General features: G+C 38.3%; 1 protein-coding gene across 4 annotated transcripts in view; it reads left to right on the forward strand.

Annotated features, from left to right (window-relative positions):
* AK9 (adenylate kinase 9) overlaps positions 1-17,424 on the forward strand; it is a 118,200-nt gene continuing 100,776 nt past the window's right edge. For all 4 annotated transcript variants that reach the window (XM_082475089.1, XM_082475090.1, XM_082475091.1 and 1 more), the window contains exons 1-6: positions 1-76; positions 6,866-6,993; positions 8,261-8,324; positions 9,866-9,918; positions 10,018-10,114; positions 15,170-15,282. In XM_082475089.1, coding sequence (XP_082331215.1) covers positions 6,877-6,993; positions 8,261-8,324; positions 9,866-9,918; positions 10,018-10,114; positions 15,170-15,282 — 444 coding nt within the window. In that variant the 5' untranslated portion in view covers positions 1-76; positions 6,866-6,876. The remainder of the gene's footprint in view (positions 77-6,865; positions 6,994-8,260; positions 8,325-9,865; positions 9,919-10,017; positions 10,115-15,169; positions 15,283-17,424) is intronic.

The raw sequence follows: 17,424 nt of genomic DNA on the forward strand, positions 1-17,424 counted from the left end.
GGCAACCGCTCCACAGAGAGTCCCGGGAGGCGGCTAAGGCCTGCTGGTGGGGTCCGCTGGGGTCCGCTGCGGCCAGGTAAGTAGGGGTCGGAGCCCACCGCTCAGATGCATTTGGGTGTCGCACGAATGGGATCCCACCTCCTGTGGGAACCCCAGACCAGTTCCTTTTCTTGCAAAACTAAACTTCGGGATCTCCGTAAATTCCGCTTTTTAAACCCACTTCCCTTTTCAAGTATCAATGTCTTCATTCCACAGATAAGTACTGAGCACCTACTGTGAGATGTAAGATGTACTCTAGCGACAGCTAACCCAGCCTAGGCAGAAGTGCTAGGTTTCCCAGGAGATGGGCCCCCTGTTAACCGCAGAACCCACTGCTAGAGGATTTCTCAACTGCTATAAGTGTAAGGAAACTTTAAAATTTAAAATCCATAATGTGGCATTAGGGATTATATTGTAAATTCAAAATTGAGAAATTACAAATTTTTAAAATTAATATTTTATTATTTATTATTTTACATTTTCTTTCATAGTTTGGGACCCTTTTTATTAAGAACTAGAAAGATGGCCATGTCAGTTCTGGCATTTTGCATTGACTTAGATCTTTTAACTGGGAAAAATATTTAGTTCTGTTCCACTTCATAATGGAAACCAACTCTCCTGAACATGAGTTAAGTATTTGCACAATGTTTTTATTTAGGATAACAACTCGAAATAACTATAGAACTCTGGTTTTCCAATATTTAGTTTTCAATTATTATGTTATACTATAATTAAGGACTTTCATTTGAACCTGGTCTTAGTTTTGTTCACCCAGAAGTAGATCCTGAGACAAAATTTGAGGACAAATCGTTTACATGGGCAATAATCTAGCAAACAACAGCAGGAAAGGGAAGGAAGCTAATAAAGGGAATATTATCAAGCAAATTTCTCTGTGGGCTGAATTCACTGGGGAATGCTTCGATGTCTGTCCCAGTTATTCCTTGTAAGGAGAAAGGGAGCTGGGGTATTTATTCACCAACTCCCATCAGTTATTGGTTGAGGGCTGCTATGGCAGGACATTAATTCCCTGTAACTTCTAGTCTGCCCTGTGCTCAGGCAGAATAAGTTCTGGCAGCTAGAAAGAGTCCTTAGACAAAGAGTCCTTAGACAAAGAATCACACATGCCAGCACTTGGAAGTTGGGCTGGCCATCCCTGGAAAAGGCACATATCAAGTGGATAGGGGCAGGGCACTAATAACATCTGCTACGTTCCACTCTTTGTGCCACTCATAGCCACTCCCCTCCCCACACATTAAATTTCCAACACCTTGTCACTGGTTCTTCAAGGCGGTGTCTGGTCCCAGTTTCTAAAAGAAAAGGAAGCACAAAAATACAGATATCTCCCTGCCCCCAATTATGCAGCAGCAACTACCTCCACCTGCCAGTGCAGTAACTCCTTATACAAGGGTGTGACTCATTGGGGATCACCATCTATCATGTTTGTTACACCACTCTCATAGCCCCATTCACATGCTTCTTCCCCAGAGCTCTTCTTTCTCTTATCATCCAGTCTTGCTCCTTCCAGGCCCTGCACCAAGCCATTCAGCACTGTTCTCCAAATTGAGGACCTAGGAATACTGCTTAAAGCCCTACCCGCCAGGAGGATTTCCCCTAATCACCATCTCTCAGGGCTACACCTGAATGGGACTAAAGTCTGAAAGCATTCCATTTACAGCTTGCACCGATATATCGTGATTCATCCATGATTTTTTTTTTGTTTTTTTATCAGCTGTTCCTAGGGAATGCCATATGAGGTATGAGCCAAGAGACATTGGTGAGCCAGAGATAGGTGACATGGGGGTGTCTAGGCTGCTTGCTTATGAAATGTATTTGGCCTGATCCCAGTGTTCCATTTTTATCATTCAGCGGATTACTGCTGTGCCTGCCCAACTTGAGGATTTGATTGTCTGACATACCCAGCTCATGATGGGCACTTCCGTGTGACGTCCCATGGCCAGGCATTCTAAGATTCCAAAAGGTGTCCTACCACCACAGCTACCTCTAGCATCGTGGGATCTGGCCAGGTATATGGCCCATGAAGCAAGGCCTCAGGCACTATAGCCTGAAACTGCTGCAGAGCTCTCTCTTGCTCTTGGTCCCACTCCAAACTGACAGCTTTCCAAGTCACCCCTTAAATGGATCAGAGCAGTATTCCCAAATGTGCTACATGCTGTCTCCAAAAACTAAAGAGACTTACAAAATATTGCACCTCTTTTTTAGAGGTAGAAGGTGTAAGGTACAGTAACTTGTCCTTTACCTTGGAGAGAATGTCTCAGAATGTCCCAGACCACTGGCCTTTTAAAACTTCACCAATATAACAGGTCCTCGAATCTTTGTAGGTTTATTTCCCACTTTCTGCTGCCCACACGTCTTAGGAGGGCATCCGGAACACTTGCTACTTCCCACTCACCGGGTCTGATATTGTCAATATTGTGGATCAACAAGACCCCTTTGTACTATATTTGTTACAAAGAGCAGGAGAGTTCCCGGGGTAAGACTAAATGTCCATTGCTGACTGTTCTAAGTAAATACAGAATGCTTCTGATCCTCCTCCTTGATGTGTATTGAAAAAAAAATGCATTTTCCAGCTGAGTAGCTACATAGCAAGTATAAGAAGCTGTGTCCGTCTAGTAAAGTTCTCTGCACAGCAGTTGCAATTGGGGCTGCCCCTAGTTAAGTTTACAGTGGTCCAATATCATCTGCCATGATCTGGTTTTTGCAGAAACTCAGACTAGAGAATTAAACAGGACGATGCATCTTTTAAATAGTTTTGGGGTAGCACTCTTCCATTTCATTCAGGATGATTTACTATTGTTTATCTAGGGCAGAGGCTAAGGAGCAGGTGTGCAGTTTCATGAGCTTCCACTTGGCCTTTTCAACCACAGTTGCCCTTATTCCACAGTTAGGGAATCCCTGTGAAGGTTTTTCCAGCTGCAATCCCTGTTATTCACTCAAGGACCAGGAAAATAACCACCGAGTGATCCTTCAGACCCTTTGGATGCACTGTGAGACAGACTTGAGCCAAGGTTCCATTTATCACTGGTTCTCCATTTGCCCTCACTCTAATACGAGGCTATGATGGCATTTTGGATCTGCTGGTATTGATGTCAGCTGAGACCCTGTGTCCTATAACTGTTGAAAGAGGAGACTATTCCTATTTCCACAGTGTCTATTTCTCTGGTTAATGGTTGTAGGTTCTCTTGGGGAAGGACTGGGGAATCCCTATTATAAATACTTGCTATGGAGTTGTAGGCTAGATCCTCGAGGACTCCTTGCCGTCCCTTCAGTCAGTGGGCTCTGGAATCATGAACAAGGAATCATGATTTCCACTGTGGCTGCTGACATCAGCCTTTGGTTCACTTGCCCTTTTTCGTTTTTAGAAATGTAAGTTAATCAACACTTTCATCGACTGCTCCTCTGTCTCACCCCTGGGGTGCCCATGGTTTATCACTATCACCGCAGATCTCTGTGGGTCTTGCTTGTGGCCATTCTGGGCTTGCTGCCCATTATAGTAATTATACTTACTTTGTTTCTGACAGTTAAGGGCTGCCACCTGGCCTCTGCTCTTCCAGACCTCGTCATCCCCACTGACACATGAGAACCCAGTATCATAGCGGCCTCTCCTTTACTTTAAATCCTGGCCCAAAAAAGGACAGCCACCACTGAGCTTCTTAATGATGCCAGCGCTCCCTTACTAGCTCATTCCTTAACATCTTAATGAAAAGAGTGCCCTCTGTCCATCCCAAAGAGCAGAGTAGGCTGATGGTTCTCTGGCCTAACATAATAAATCCATTTAACATGCCACTTCTGTGAGTATTTAACACCTGCCTCTGTGCCCTGTCAAGGCAGTTCTGGCATTTACACCTCATTGTTTTTTTCCAAGCTTCAAGTAACCTTACCAGCAGTGAATTAGGACTTGCTCCAGGTGTCCTAGCTAGGATGTTAAACTATGAGTCGTGGGAGACAGCCCACTATCAATAAACTCCTATCCAGTCTGCATTCCCCTCACCTGACACCCTCAAGATCTTTCCGAGGCCTGTTCTCCTGGGTCCTGTTGGTACATCATAGCCAGGCCCTGGAGCTCTTTAGGCGCGTAACACCTTTCTTCCTGTCCAGTGCCTCCCCAGTTGGGCTGGGCTGACACTTGACCCCAGTTACTGCTCTAGAAGCTATGAGGGGAAATAAGCTTGTATAAGTCGAGCATTGTCTTCTGAGGCATCTGCCTCAGGTGAGGCACGGAGAGGCTGCTCTCTTCCATAAATGAGAAGGTTACTTCTGTTAATGCAGAGCATTTGGGGGTAATCTTGGGGTTCAAAACTCAAGGTACTTAGACATCCAACTAGATATCCCCATTCCAGGCCTTATCACCCTGGTTTTAGTGTGCTTTACGGAGACTCCTTAATAAATGCATTATCTCTCTAAGAGGTTTAGATGCATTTTCTCCTTTACAACTACATTTTATACTAGCATTACTTATTTTGATGGTATTTTTTAAAAACTTGAAATTTCAGCCCTTTAGTTCATGAAGTTTTCATCTCAAATTTTTTTAATATACTAGTAATACTTCTTACTACATCTTATTTCATATTGTCATATTAAAATAATATTGGTATATTAAGCCCATTTGAATATTCTTAACTTCCACAGAGAAATGTAATCATATCGCATTTACCTGGAAGTATATAGCCCCCTCCAATCTATTTTTCATTGTTCTGTGAACAATGTCCCAGATCACTGGGACAAAGTTTTGTTCCATTTTTCAAGTCTATTCATTAAAGCATTTTCATAAGGTTTTGTAACTTTTCCATAAAGGCCTTGTATATCTTTTGTACTATTTAATCCTGTTTATTTTATATTTTTACTGCTAAGTCATATATATATTTGGTTAAATTTTCTAGCTATTTTTGATATATAGAAATGCAACTGAATTTTGTATAATGATTTTGAATTCAGCAAATTGGATTATCTTACTAATTCTTAAAATTTATCTGTGACATATTTGGGTTTTCTATGTAGACAGTCATATCAACTGGGAATAATTACACTTTTCTTTCTTTTGTCTTAAAAAGAACATTTTAAATATTTAATCATTAAATATAAGGGTGTCTTTCATTCATACCCTTTATCAATAAAAGAAGTTCCCTTCTATTGTTAGTTGCTAAGAGGTTTATCTTTTATTGAACATTAAAGGGTGTTGAATTGTCTCATACTATTTCTACATCTATTAAGATAATCATATAGTTTTTCTCCTTAAATTTATTTTAATATGATAAATTAATTTTCTCATACTAACCATCCTTGAATTCCTGGGGAAACCCAACTTGGCCATGATGTTATTATCTTCTTCATATATTGCTAGATTCAACTTGCTAATAGTTTGATTAGGGTTTTTAAAAATCTTGTTCATGAATGAAGTTGGCATATAATTTTGCTTTTTTGCACTATTCTCTGGTTTAGGTATGGAGGTTATATGAGAGCCATAAATTAAGTAAGAAGTCTCCACTTTATCCTTTTTCTGAAAGAGTGTCTATAAGATTGCAAGACTTGGAGCACTTCAATAAAACCATCTGGTTTCCTTATTGGAAGATTTTTAGTTACTGATTCAGTTTCCTTAATGGTTATAGAACCACTCAAGTTTTCTCTGTTTCTTAAGAAGCTGATTTTTCTAGTAATTTGTCAGTTTTGCCTAAGTTTTCAAATTTGTTTGGGATAACTTTATGATAGCCTCTTATTATCTATGTATCTGCAACATTATTTTCTCTGTGGTCCTTCCTCCTATGTCTAATATTGTTTGATCAAGTAGACAGTAAATCAGTAAGCATTACGGAAGATTTAACCAATAAAATTCACAAACTTGATGTAAACAACATTTAAAGAACACTACATCAAACAAATATAAATTGTGTATGCTTTTCAAGGATGTAGACAATTTTTTTGAAAATTACCATGTGGTAGGCCATAAGGCAAGACTCAACAAATTTCGAAGAATTAATATAATATGGAGAACAGTCTCTGATTATAATGAAAGAAATCAACAACAAAGAAAACATAGGAAAATCTTAGTTTTGAGATGTGAGAAAACACACCTCTAAAAAACTAATGTCTAATATTGTTTAATTGTGCCTTCTATCTTCTGTTCTTGATCAGTCTTGACAGAGTTTTCTATTTGTAAATCTCTTCAAAATACCGCTATTTAGCTTTGTTGACCTTCTTTATATAATGTTTTTCTATTTTATTAATTTTTAATATATATTTTTCTATTTTTCTTTTTATAACTTCTTAAATTGTGAGCTTATATATTTTGTTATATATTATGTTCATTATTTTTCAGTTCTACATATTTTCTCATTTCCATTTCTAATTAGAGCCATTAGTAGGCCCTACACACATACCCATTGACAAATTTATATGTGTATACACATATAACATATTTAATTTGATTTTTTAAAGCATTTGCTATTGGGTTTTTCTTTGGCTGGTTGTGTGTACACTAATTTGATCTTTAATAGAATACACACATCAAAACATACATGTGAATATATACATGTATGTATTTTTTCCTTAATTTAGTCTTTCAAAGATACTTTATTTTAGCTGTCTTATATAGCATATAGCTGGCCTTTGCTTTCTGTCTCAAACTATGAACCTATTATTGTTTTAATAGATCAGTTTAACTTATTTGCCATTATTGGCAAAATCCATCTCTTAGTGGCGTGGAACGGCTTCTGGGCTAAGTAAATTCACAGAATAGTCTAGTTCTCCCTAACCTGCCTTCCTGTTCCTCCTAAATTAGGCACTTTAACAATCTTACTCTTTCTTACTGTAGTATTTTGTATTATGACTTCTCAAGAGAAGACAGAAGAGCATCCTTTTGTGGATATATTTAATGAAGATGAAGCTGACAAAAACTTTATGTTGTCTAAACCTGTTTGCTTTGTTGTATTTGGGAAACCAGTAAGTTATCTATTCTAACTTATTATTTAATATGTTTTTTAATTTTTAAAGTCATAATCTCATGTTACCATACAAGATTGAAAACCACAGAGTGTGCTAATTTTTTTGAGTGTTTGTTAGACTTTCACTGTATGACAAACTCTGTTATAGTATTGGTTGTAAATTATAACTTTCTCTCCTTTTGTACACTATTATTGAAAAGGAACCTAGATTGTATTTATCTTTGCTTTTATATTATGAATAAATTAACTCATCAAAGCACTGCACCATGACAATTGTTAGTAGTATGTGATCCAAGGTTATTTCACACTTAACTTTCATATAAAACTTTCTGTGAAATTTGTTGTGAGGCTCTCTGGATATGTGAAGACAGGACACTAAAGAGACAAATGGAGGATACTCTCATTAGTGTCTAAAGCTCCTGAGAGGGGATGTGCTTCATCTTTACCCACAGTGTGTTAGTGGACCTATGTATTATCTTTCTGCAAAACAGGAAGAAACCAAGAATGGCTGTCGTAAGATAGCTCACCTTCCTAGGCAGTTCTAGTAAGGACCTCTAGATGAGAGCTTTCTTCAGCCTCTGAGCTTAGTTGGTAGTTACCATTAGAGGGCCTAAGGTGGTTAATATAAAAGCCTCTCCAGAATAGCAGAGTCTAAGGGCTGACTTGATTTTCTAGAAACCCTGGGACAGGGTCAAGAAATGGTTCCAATAACTTCTATTAAGTTTCTAAAAAACAGAATAGAATTTTAAAGTCAACAGTGGAAGCAATGAGATGCAAGTGTTACTTCATTAAAGTGAACTTTTATCTTTAAACTATGATACTTTTCAAAGATGTCCATTAAGAAGGAATTTTTGCTCTTGAAAGTTACTAAATGGAAGTCTGTCAAGACATTCACAATTATAAACTTTAGGAAGGCAATAAAATGATGAATCTCAATATAATCACAATGATTTGTACTCAAAATTACAAAATTTAACAATCGAAAGAGTGCAATACCTAGAATACCATTATGGTACAGCTTCCTGGTTTCAGGGCTATTTTCTTAATTAAAAAAAAAAAATCACTTCATAAAATGTGGCAAATGGGACAGTTAATGGAGAAAAATGAAGCTATAAATATCTAGGGTCTATTCTTTATTGTATGGAAAAAATTTTACTTGATAATATTATGTAATTATAGTAACCATCAGTAGAATCTTTAAAAATATCTGTTTTATTGGCAAATAGCTATTCTATTGGGTTTTAAATAATATCTTTGTTTTTAAGGGGGTTGGGAAGACAACATTAGCCCAACAGATAACACAGGCATGGAAATGTATTCGTGTAGAAGGTAAATTTTATCTTTTTTCCCAAATATTTTATTATGAAAACTTTCAAATATGCATTAAAATGTAAAGCATTGTACAGTGAACACCCATACGCCCATCTACTTACTATCAGAGTCTATGATTAACATTTGCTATATTTGCTTTATCACACATCACTATCAACCCAGTGAACATTATCTTTAAAATAGCATCAAACATGTTTTGCCCTTCTGTGAGTCTTAGTTTTGGTGATAGAATTTAGGACGTTTATGAAACATCTTTGACTCCATCCTACTGCTTCCCATTCTCTAATTCCGTAATTTAGAACTATTGGGGATATGTGTGTTTTGGGTGTCTCCCTGTGAAATATGAAAAGAGATGGAATGCTCACAGCTGCTCTTGGGAAGATTTTCCAGGACTTAATTATCTTCAATGATAAATTTTATTTTTTATTAATTATAATTTGCTTTGCATTCTTTGCAATATATAAGACAGGGATTGATGTCTTTGTATATAAATATTCTTTTAATCAATAAAACCATTTATGCCTTAATAGAAAAATAAGCAAGAGAATGAATCTGTAATTCATAAAAGTGGAAATAAAAATGGACAAATATAAGAGTTTAACTTTGCTGTTACTCAAAGAAATGCTAATTAAAATAATGCTGATCCATATTTGCCTAATAAATTGGCAGTGAATCTTTAAAGTTTCTACCATCATTGTTGGCAAGAATGTTATCAAATGAGCATTTCACATGCCATTAGTGAAATTGTGATCTGGTACAACTTGGGGGAGAGAACAATTCTGCAACACATAACACACACACACACAACTTAAAAAATTTCCCCTTTTTTTATCAAAATAAAATTCACTTGTAGGAAATCTTAAAAAGTACCAAACTTTCCATAGATTATTAGCAGCTAGGGACATAATCAGCTCCTGGGTCCTCCCCTAGGTTATACCTCTGTCATTTCTGTCCCAGGATATCTTCCATCACGGAATGAAATATCTCCTCTTAAAAAGGAACCAAGTTATTAGAATTTCAGCCTCAGGACCCCTTTTTGCTAGATAAATTTCCGTGTTTATCTATTTTTAACATTTCTTGATGCATATTTTCCTTTTATACAATCAATGTGCAAAATTAATGGGCTGTAGATGTAACTACGTATGATTATAAAAGAATCTGGACTGGTAATACTACTGTATACTTTGTATGATACTTTGTAATTTCCAAATCACTGTCATATACAACCTCATTTCATCCTTGTATTCCCTTGCATACTACACAGGGCACAAGCATGCAAGGTGCAAAGGTGTTTGGGAAGTTAGCTTCCCCAAGATCCTTTAGCTAGTGAGTGTCAGAGACAAGTTTTCTGTGGAATACATTCTGCTACCTTATACTTTAGTTAGGCTTAAATGACATAATGTGTATAAATGTGCTTTGTAACCTCTAAAGTGACACAAATATTAATCTTTGTTACTAGTTAAAAAACACACAAATATGTTTCTTAACTTGGAAATTCTAATAACAATTTGTGCTAATATTTTGAATTCATATTTTAGCTTTACCAATTTTGGAAGAACAGATTGCCAGTGACACTGAATCAGGAGCTATGGTAAACAAATCTAACTTTCAAATTTGTTACGATGTCCTTAAAAGCTGTGTGTCACAGGTACATTATACAATCATGTACAATATCTGTGTTTGTTCTTAGTTGCAGTCGATGCTGATCAGTGGTCAAAGCATTCCAGATGAACTTGTCACAAAGCTAATGTTGGAGAAGCTCAACTCCCCAGAAGTCTCTCACTTTGGTATGCTTATTTTCATATAGCAGTGGCTATCAAAGCAGCCTTAAAACTCGTGGTTTACCTGAGGCACAAATAATTCCTGAAGTTGCAATTTTTTTTTTTTTTTTTTGCCCTGGCATAGGAAAGGAATCCCAGAGTCTGAATTCAGTTGAGCAACTCCAATAGTTTTATTTGCTTGTTCACTTGTTTTTATTCTTCAGAATCTACATTTGTTTTCAAATTTTAAGTTTATATAATTCAATCTTCTTTTAGTAATGTGTTATCCAGCAAAAGCATCAAAAATCTGCTGTGGTCCTTGATGCAGTGCTGACAGCCTCTGCTGATTGCCTTCCTATTCACCCTGAGTTTTATTACCAAGTCCTGACAATGATTAGGTTTCTCTGCATTAATCCACACTAATAAGGCTGGAATGGGAACTAGAATGACACCGGCCTACCCTCTGGCTCCAGATATTGGCAGGCTGTAGCCTGTTCATCCAGTCTACCCTCTGACTCTGGACCCAAGAAATCTCCCTGCCCTCAAACGGATGCTGAGCAGGGGCTTTGGACCTAATTTCTCAAGAAAGACTACTGAAGTTCGGAATGACTAAAAAGAAAAAAGCAAACTCTATGGCATTTGCAAAAGAAGGAAGAAGAATCAAAATGTGTTTGGGAGAAAATCATCCACCTGAAATGGATTTATTGAATGAGAGAAGAAAAATTTAGAGACCTGCTTTACATTCTCAGTAAATTAAAAGAGGACATTGTCACTATTAAGAATACAGGAATACAAATAAAGTGCAGTACAATGAAAGTCAATAGTGGAAATAGCAACAGCAGACTTGTCACTGAAGACCATATATATATATATATATATATGTATATCATCTATGTCTATAGGCAGAAAGATCTATATATAGATTATGTACAGAATGAACTATACCTATTCATACATATATAGATATATATCCAGATGTCATCTCCTTTATTTCATATAAATATGCTATCTATCTATCCATTTATCTATCTACTGATCAGTAATAAAGAGGATGAACTTGGGAAAAACACCCAGAATGTGGGAAGTAAAATGAGTAAAAAGGTAAAAAGGACAATCCTGGAATTCCAACATAGGTCAATAAATGACCTCAAAAAGTATAATGATTGAAACTGAAAATGCATATATAAAGGTAGATAGGCAAATATCTTTTTGTTTATTCTTTACCTCACCTTACCTCTTGAGAAAATTTAGAGTGACTTACATGGCAACAAAAAAATGGCATAAATTATAAATATTGGCAAAAAGAGAAAGCAAAAAACATGAGAAAAATAAATCTACTCAGCTAGGCCATTCAGTGTTCATAACCCTTTTAACTTCTTATTACAGAAAATTTCAAGCAAAAGTAGAGAGAATGATATAAAATCCCCCCATGTGTCAAAAACCCAGCTTCAACAATGACAACTGTTGTTTCATCTTATTTCATCTATGCCTCTGCATACATTCCCCCCCCAACCTACTTTATTTTGAAGCTAATCCATATCGTATCAGTTCATCTGTAAATGTTTTAGTCTGTATCTCAGAAAGATAAGGACGCTTTTAAAATTTATCACATTACCATTATCATACCTAAAAAATTAATAATAAATCATCTACTAACCAGTCTATTGTCAAATTTCACTATGTGCCTCATATTTTTTTCTAGTTGGTGTTTTTTTGTTTGTTTGTTTGTTTGATTTTGGAAGCAGGATCCAACCAACCAGGTTTCACATATTGCTACTGATCAGTATGTCACAAGTCCCTTTTAATCTGTAAGTTGCCCCTACCTCTTTCCATCATCTTGTGTTTTCTATGCTGAAGAAACTGGTTGTTTGTCTTTTAGAGTTTCCTACCTTCTGGATTTTGCTGATTGCACCCCCTGCTATCATTTAATGTATTCCTCTTTCCCCTAGACTTCCTGTATACTGGTAGTTATCCTGAGAGCTTGCAGAGGAAGAGTGCTATAAATGATTTCTTTAATATAAATTTATTTATTTATTTTTGGCTGCATTAGGTCTTCATTGCTGCGTGCGGGCTTTCTCTAGTTGCAGCGAGCGGGGGTTACTCTTCATTGCGGTGCGTGGGCTTCTCATTGCAGTGGCTTCTCTTGTTGTGGAGCACGGGCTCTAGGCATGCGGGCTTCAGTAGTTGTGGCGTGCAGGCTCAGTAGTTGTGGCACATGGGCTTAGTTGCTCCGTGGCATGTGGGATCTTCCCGGATCAGGGCTCAAACCCATGCCCCCTGCGTTGGCAGGCGGATTCTTAACCACTGCGCCACCAGGGAAGTCCCTATAAATGATTTCTTGAGTCTGAGGGCCACACTATCAGCATGCAAGTGCATGGCCACGGTCTAGTCATGCACAACTGGGCTCATTTAAAGGCTACAGTGAAGGCAGGACCTTGAGCCCCTTCTGCCCATTCTCCCCTCACCTGTCCTACAGCAGCCCCAAAGGAATTTCTTTGGAATCTAGCACTTTGCTAAACACAGTTTGAAACTCTCTGCTAAGCAAGGATTCTTTCTGATGTTTGGTCTTACCCAGTAGCCTGGTAGATGGTAGAAGCAATATTGGAAGTGATGGACTTTCAAAATAGAGATATTAACTTGGGTCAGGGGCTGGGTAAGGCTGGGTAATTGATGACTACAAGATCCCTAAAGACAGATAATGTGCTGTCAGTAAAGTATTGCCAGATCCAATCTTAATTTTTTTCTGTACCAGAGCCCTTTTATACTTGGAGGTTCTGTCACTATTTAGAAAAAATTTACACAATCTATAGTTATAATCCTTTCATTCACAACCTGTCATGCTGTGTTGGCCTTGAGCCAAAATCAGCTTCCATGAGCTGTATCCTCACCCGAGAGAAAAAGGCAGAGTCAATTCCTGGGCACCCTGAGAAGCCCTTCTCTGCATCCTCCTTCTAGATTCCAGAAAAAATCATTTTCCTCAGTGAGTGATGGACAGCCCTGGTCTGAGCAGTCCCTGCCCCAGGTATATAGCACATTGTGGATGGTACTGTAAGTCACTGGTCACCAATATGGCCACTCATGCCAGGCTGGGCTGAGGTGAGGTGACTATTAGGGCAGGCTGGACGCTAAGCTACCCAATGTCCATGAATCTCTCAACACTTCGATCTAAGAGCAGTAGCATACCATCTTCAGTTTTGTGGCTATAGGGAATACCTGCTTCTTCTCACTGTGCCAGGAAGCGGGGGCAAAGTGACGGTATGGGCCTGTTGGTTTCCCCTGGGCTGTGGTGTGAACTGTCTTTGAGTTTTCCCTTGGTGGGGGTGATGCAGGCTGGGCATTAGCCTGCCAAGTGCCTATTCTGCCTATGATGGTATACGCAGAACCTTCCAGCAAGGAGTGGCGTGGGGTCTACCATTCCTCTGTTTTCAGCATGGAGTGCAAGGGCTTGGTAATGGTGTCAAGGAGAAGTGGGAAGGAGGGTGGAATCCTCACCTATGCTTCCATCTTCACAACATGTCTCTGGGATTAGAGAGGTTGACAGTGGGCTCAGTAGCTCTAAGAAGTATCCCCCTGAGATCTTCCCAGAATTGGATCCAGAGAACTAAGTTATTCCACTGTAAATCTTCAAAGGTGAGATAAACAAGCGACGTAATTGTCTCTGCCGCAACTCTTCCATAGACAGATTTCCAGGGTCTGGATATGATGATACTGGCCACCTCTCAACGGGTAGAGCCCCCAAATCCATTGCTCAGAACATTAAGGCAACCCAAATAATGGACTATCAGGAGAAGCCAGACCCCATGGAAACAACCCACTCTTCTGCTCCCTCCACCAGGGAAGAGATCAAGTATGAAACTCATTCAAATATACATGTGCACCCAAGGTTTGGCATGCCCGCGAACAGTCGCACTTGGAATGCCTGATAAGCTCTCAGGACAGTGGCAGTGGTTGTAGTAATGGGCAGGGTGCTGGAGAGCACAGCAAACAAAGTGCCAAGCATCTTTCTGTCATCCGCTTACAATAGACAAATGTGGGCAGTGCTGGCAGCAGAGGGAATGGGAGGAAGGTCTTGTGTAATCCCTTGTTTCTTAGAAGGGGAGGGCATGAACTCTAGGGACTGACTGGTCTCTGGAATTATCCAAGGTTGAATTCAATCTAGGGCTAAGTCATGCAGTCCCTTCACCACAGCACCCACCATTGCAATGTGTCAGACCAAGGGGTTAATGCCAGCCATCATGTCCCAGAGGAGACACTGGTCAGTCTTGACAGCCTCACTCCATTCAGTTTTTATAAAATGTCTGCCAAAAATCAAAGCTTAATAACCATAATTTGTCTGTCAGTTGTTCCTCCAAGAAAAAAATATTCTATAAAACAGCAGAAAAATTGTTCGAAGGCCTTTAATTCCCAGTGACAGAGTTAAGAATTTATTAACAAGAGAAAGGTTTCTCAAGCAAGAGAGTGACATAATTAAAGAAATATATTAAGGAAACTAATATGATGATGGTATCCAGGGTGAATTTCAATGAGAAGATACAGGTTTCTGGGTAGGGATGCAAGACAATAAATGTACTAAGCCAAAATCATAGATAATGTTGTTTCTTAAAATGTATGAGGGTTACATGGGTATTTTATTACTCTCTATAATATAAACATATACATATATATTCCATTGTATTATGAAATATTAATTCAAGAAATAAAAATAATATGCCATGCAACCCACTATAATATACCTTTACCATTCATCATATGAGCTTTCCTAACATGAGGTAAAGAATTATTGGCATGGAAGTTCCTTCTCTAGGCACCTCATGTGCCTAAAATAAATTGATTTGGAATTTTTAAAGATGTCTCCTCCTAGCCCAATGGTTTTATTTATTGTCAGAAAAACATTATTCAGAGTTATACTTCATGTGGCAGTAACATTAACTATTAATTTTTAAATGTTGACAGATGATTTTAAGACCAGCATTAGTATTCATCAATAACTAAATGATATTTTTATAAAGTAATAATAATAAATCCATGCTCTCAGACATTGATAATATTATAAAACTTTTAAAATTATGTTTTACTCTACAGGCTATGTTATCACTGAAATACCATCACTTTCACAGGATGCCATGACTATTTTTCAGCAAATAGAATTAATTAGAAATTTAAATTTGAAACCTGATATTATAATCAATATTAAGGTAAGAATATTAGTTGTGTTTCTAGTATGGTATATATAACCATTCTTTTTGATAGTAAAATTCAAGGAATGTTCTTAATTGTTTTAAGGAGTTAGGAAAATAATAATTTATGCGTCAGGTATAGGGTCTGAATTATACTTTCTCATACCTCCGTGCTTTTGCACCTGTAGCTCCATCCACGGGAAACACCTCCTTGCCTCTTCACCAGGCTTCATCACAGTTATCCTTTGAACGCCTGTTCAGGCATCATCTCTGTAGAACTTTCCCCAAAAACCAACCCCTCCGCACCAACACAAACATTAACTAACTCTCATTCTCTCTCCCTCTCTCTCTCCCCCACAGCTGCTTCATCCCAGGAAAGTTACATACTTCTCTGATGACCGTTCATGCTGCTCTTTTCTATCATCTTACCTCACTGTATTGTAATTGTCCATTTTCTTCTAGACTCTGCCTTACTTGGAGGCGGGAACCATGTCTCACTCCTGTAAACCTCAACTAGCACAATAAGTGGTACCTAATACGTTTGCCAGTTAAATAAAATGAAAGAATGAACGAATGATTTGGATGTACGAATGTTAAAGAACACTGATGGGTTGGTCCTGTTCCCATTTCTCTCCTTTACCAACTGTAGAACATGGTAAATCACATTTAGGAGGCTCAATTTCCTCTTCACAAAGATGATACAAAGATAGCTGCTTCATAGGGTTGTGGTAAGAATGCAGTGAAGTGAGGACCACTTGTTTATATGAACGTGAATGATAACCGTTTATAACAATACCCTGCCTGATTCCCCAAAGGGTTTGACAACTCAAACTAAATTAGATGGTCCTCAGCTCAGGTGCAGGGACTCAGTGGCGTGTTTGGGCTAGCTGTGAGAGACAGGTGGCATTCAGTGATGGGTGTGGTGTCATCTGCAGCCCCAGCCCAATGTCATGGTCAGAGGCCAATCAAAATCCCTGTGTGACCTTCAGAATGTCACCCATGTGAACATATGTATAATGGAGAGAAGAAAAAAAAATCTCAAACAATTAACTGAAACCAAATATAAAGTCTAGGCCATGGAACACATATATAGGAAATTAAGACTGGGTGGAATAAGAACACAGAGATATACAGGCCATAAGGCTCCAAATGCTCACTAAATTTGGGTCATAAATTTGGTTCTAAGTTTGATGAACCAAAGCAGAAGGGGAAATGTGACCAGTTATATAAAATTCACATTGCCCATGAAAAGACAAGCCATTCCTCAGGAAAAACAAAATGAGAGCTATATCTTACCTGGGTCTCAACATAAGGATTGTTAACGTAGAGAATGAAGTCCTTGACCCCACTGATATTGTGTGATGGTGGGTGTCCATGGCAGTTTCCACAGGTAGCTGGGGCATAATCAGAGGGCCTCATGTGAGATAGAACTTCAGTACAGCACACACTTCTCTGATGGTTTGGCCTTATTTGGGGATAGAGTCTGGGATTTCTAGACCAGAAGTTTTTAGCCTGGGATCCATGAATCCTTAAGCATCCATGAACGTTCTGAAACTATATGCAAATGTTATGTGTATGGACATTTTTCTGAAGCAAAAGCCTATGGCTTTCATCATATTCTAAAGAGGTCTGTATACTGAGAAAAAAAAAAAAAAGAACGTTAAGGGCCTGTGATCTACTACAGCAGTGGTTCTCAGAATTTGGTCCGCGAGCCCACTGCATTAGCAGCACTCAAGAAGCTTGTTGGAAATGCAGATTCTCAGGGAGCACCCCAGAACTACAGAAACTGTTGGGGTAGCATCCAGCTGTCTGTGTTGAAAAGCCCTCCAGTTTACGCGGTTGCTGCTGAAGTTTGAGGATCACTGCTCCCAGGCATACCTTCAGATTCACCCTAAGATTAATAAATCACTTCCTATAAGTGAAAACAGGAGACAATAGCCTTTGTCAAGGACCCACAATGTGGGTATTCTGGGTTGCCAAATGAGGGCAAATATACATGTGGTTTTGTTAATTACCAGAATGGGTTGAGATCTTTTTTTGTGAAAAAATTAGAAACCCTAAATAAAAGTCTTGCCTCAGTAAATACCCATCCCATCTCCATATAGAAGTAGTCTGAAGAAATCAGAAAATGAGCACGAAAAGTTCTAAAGTTTCTTGCTT

Source organism: Balaenoptera physalus (assembly GCF_965194825.1).
Source record: "Balaenoptera physalus genome assembly, chromosome: 9".
NCBI classification, from domain to species: domain Eukaryota; kingdom Metazoa; phylum Chordata; class Mammalia; order Artiodactyla; family Balaenopteridae; genus Balaenoptera; species Balaenoptera physalus.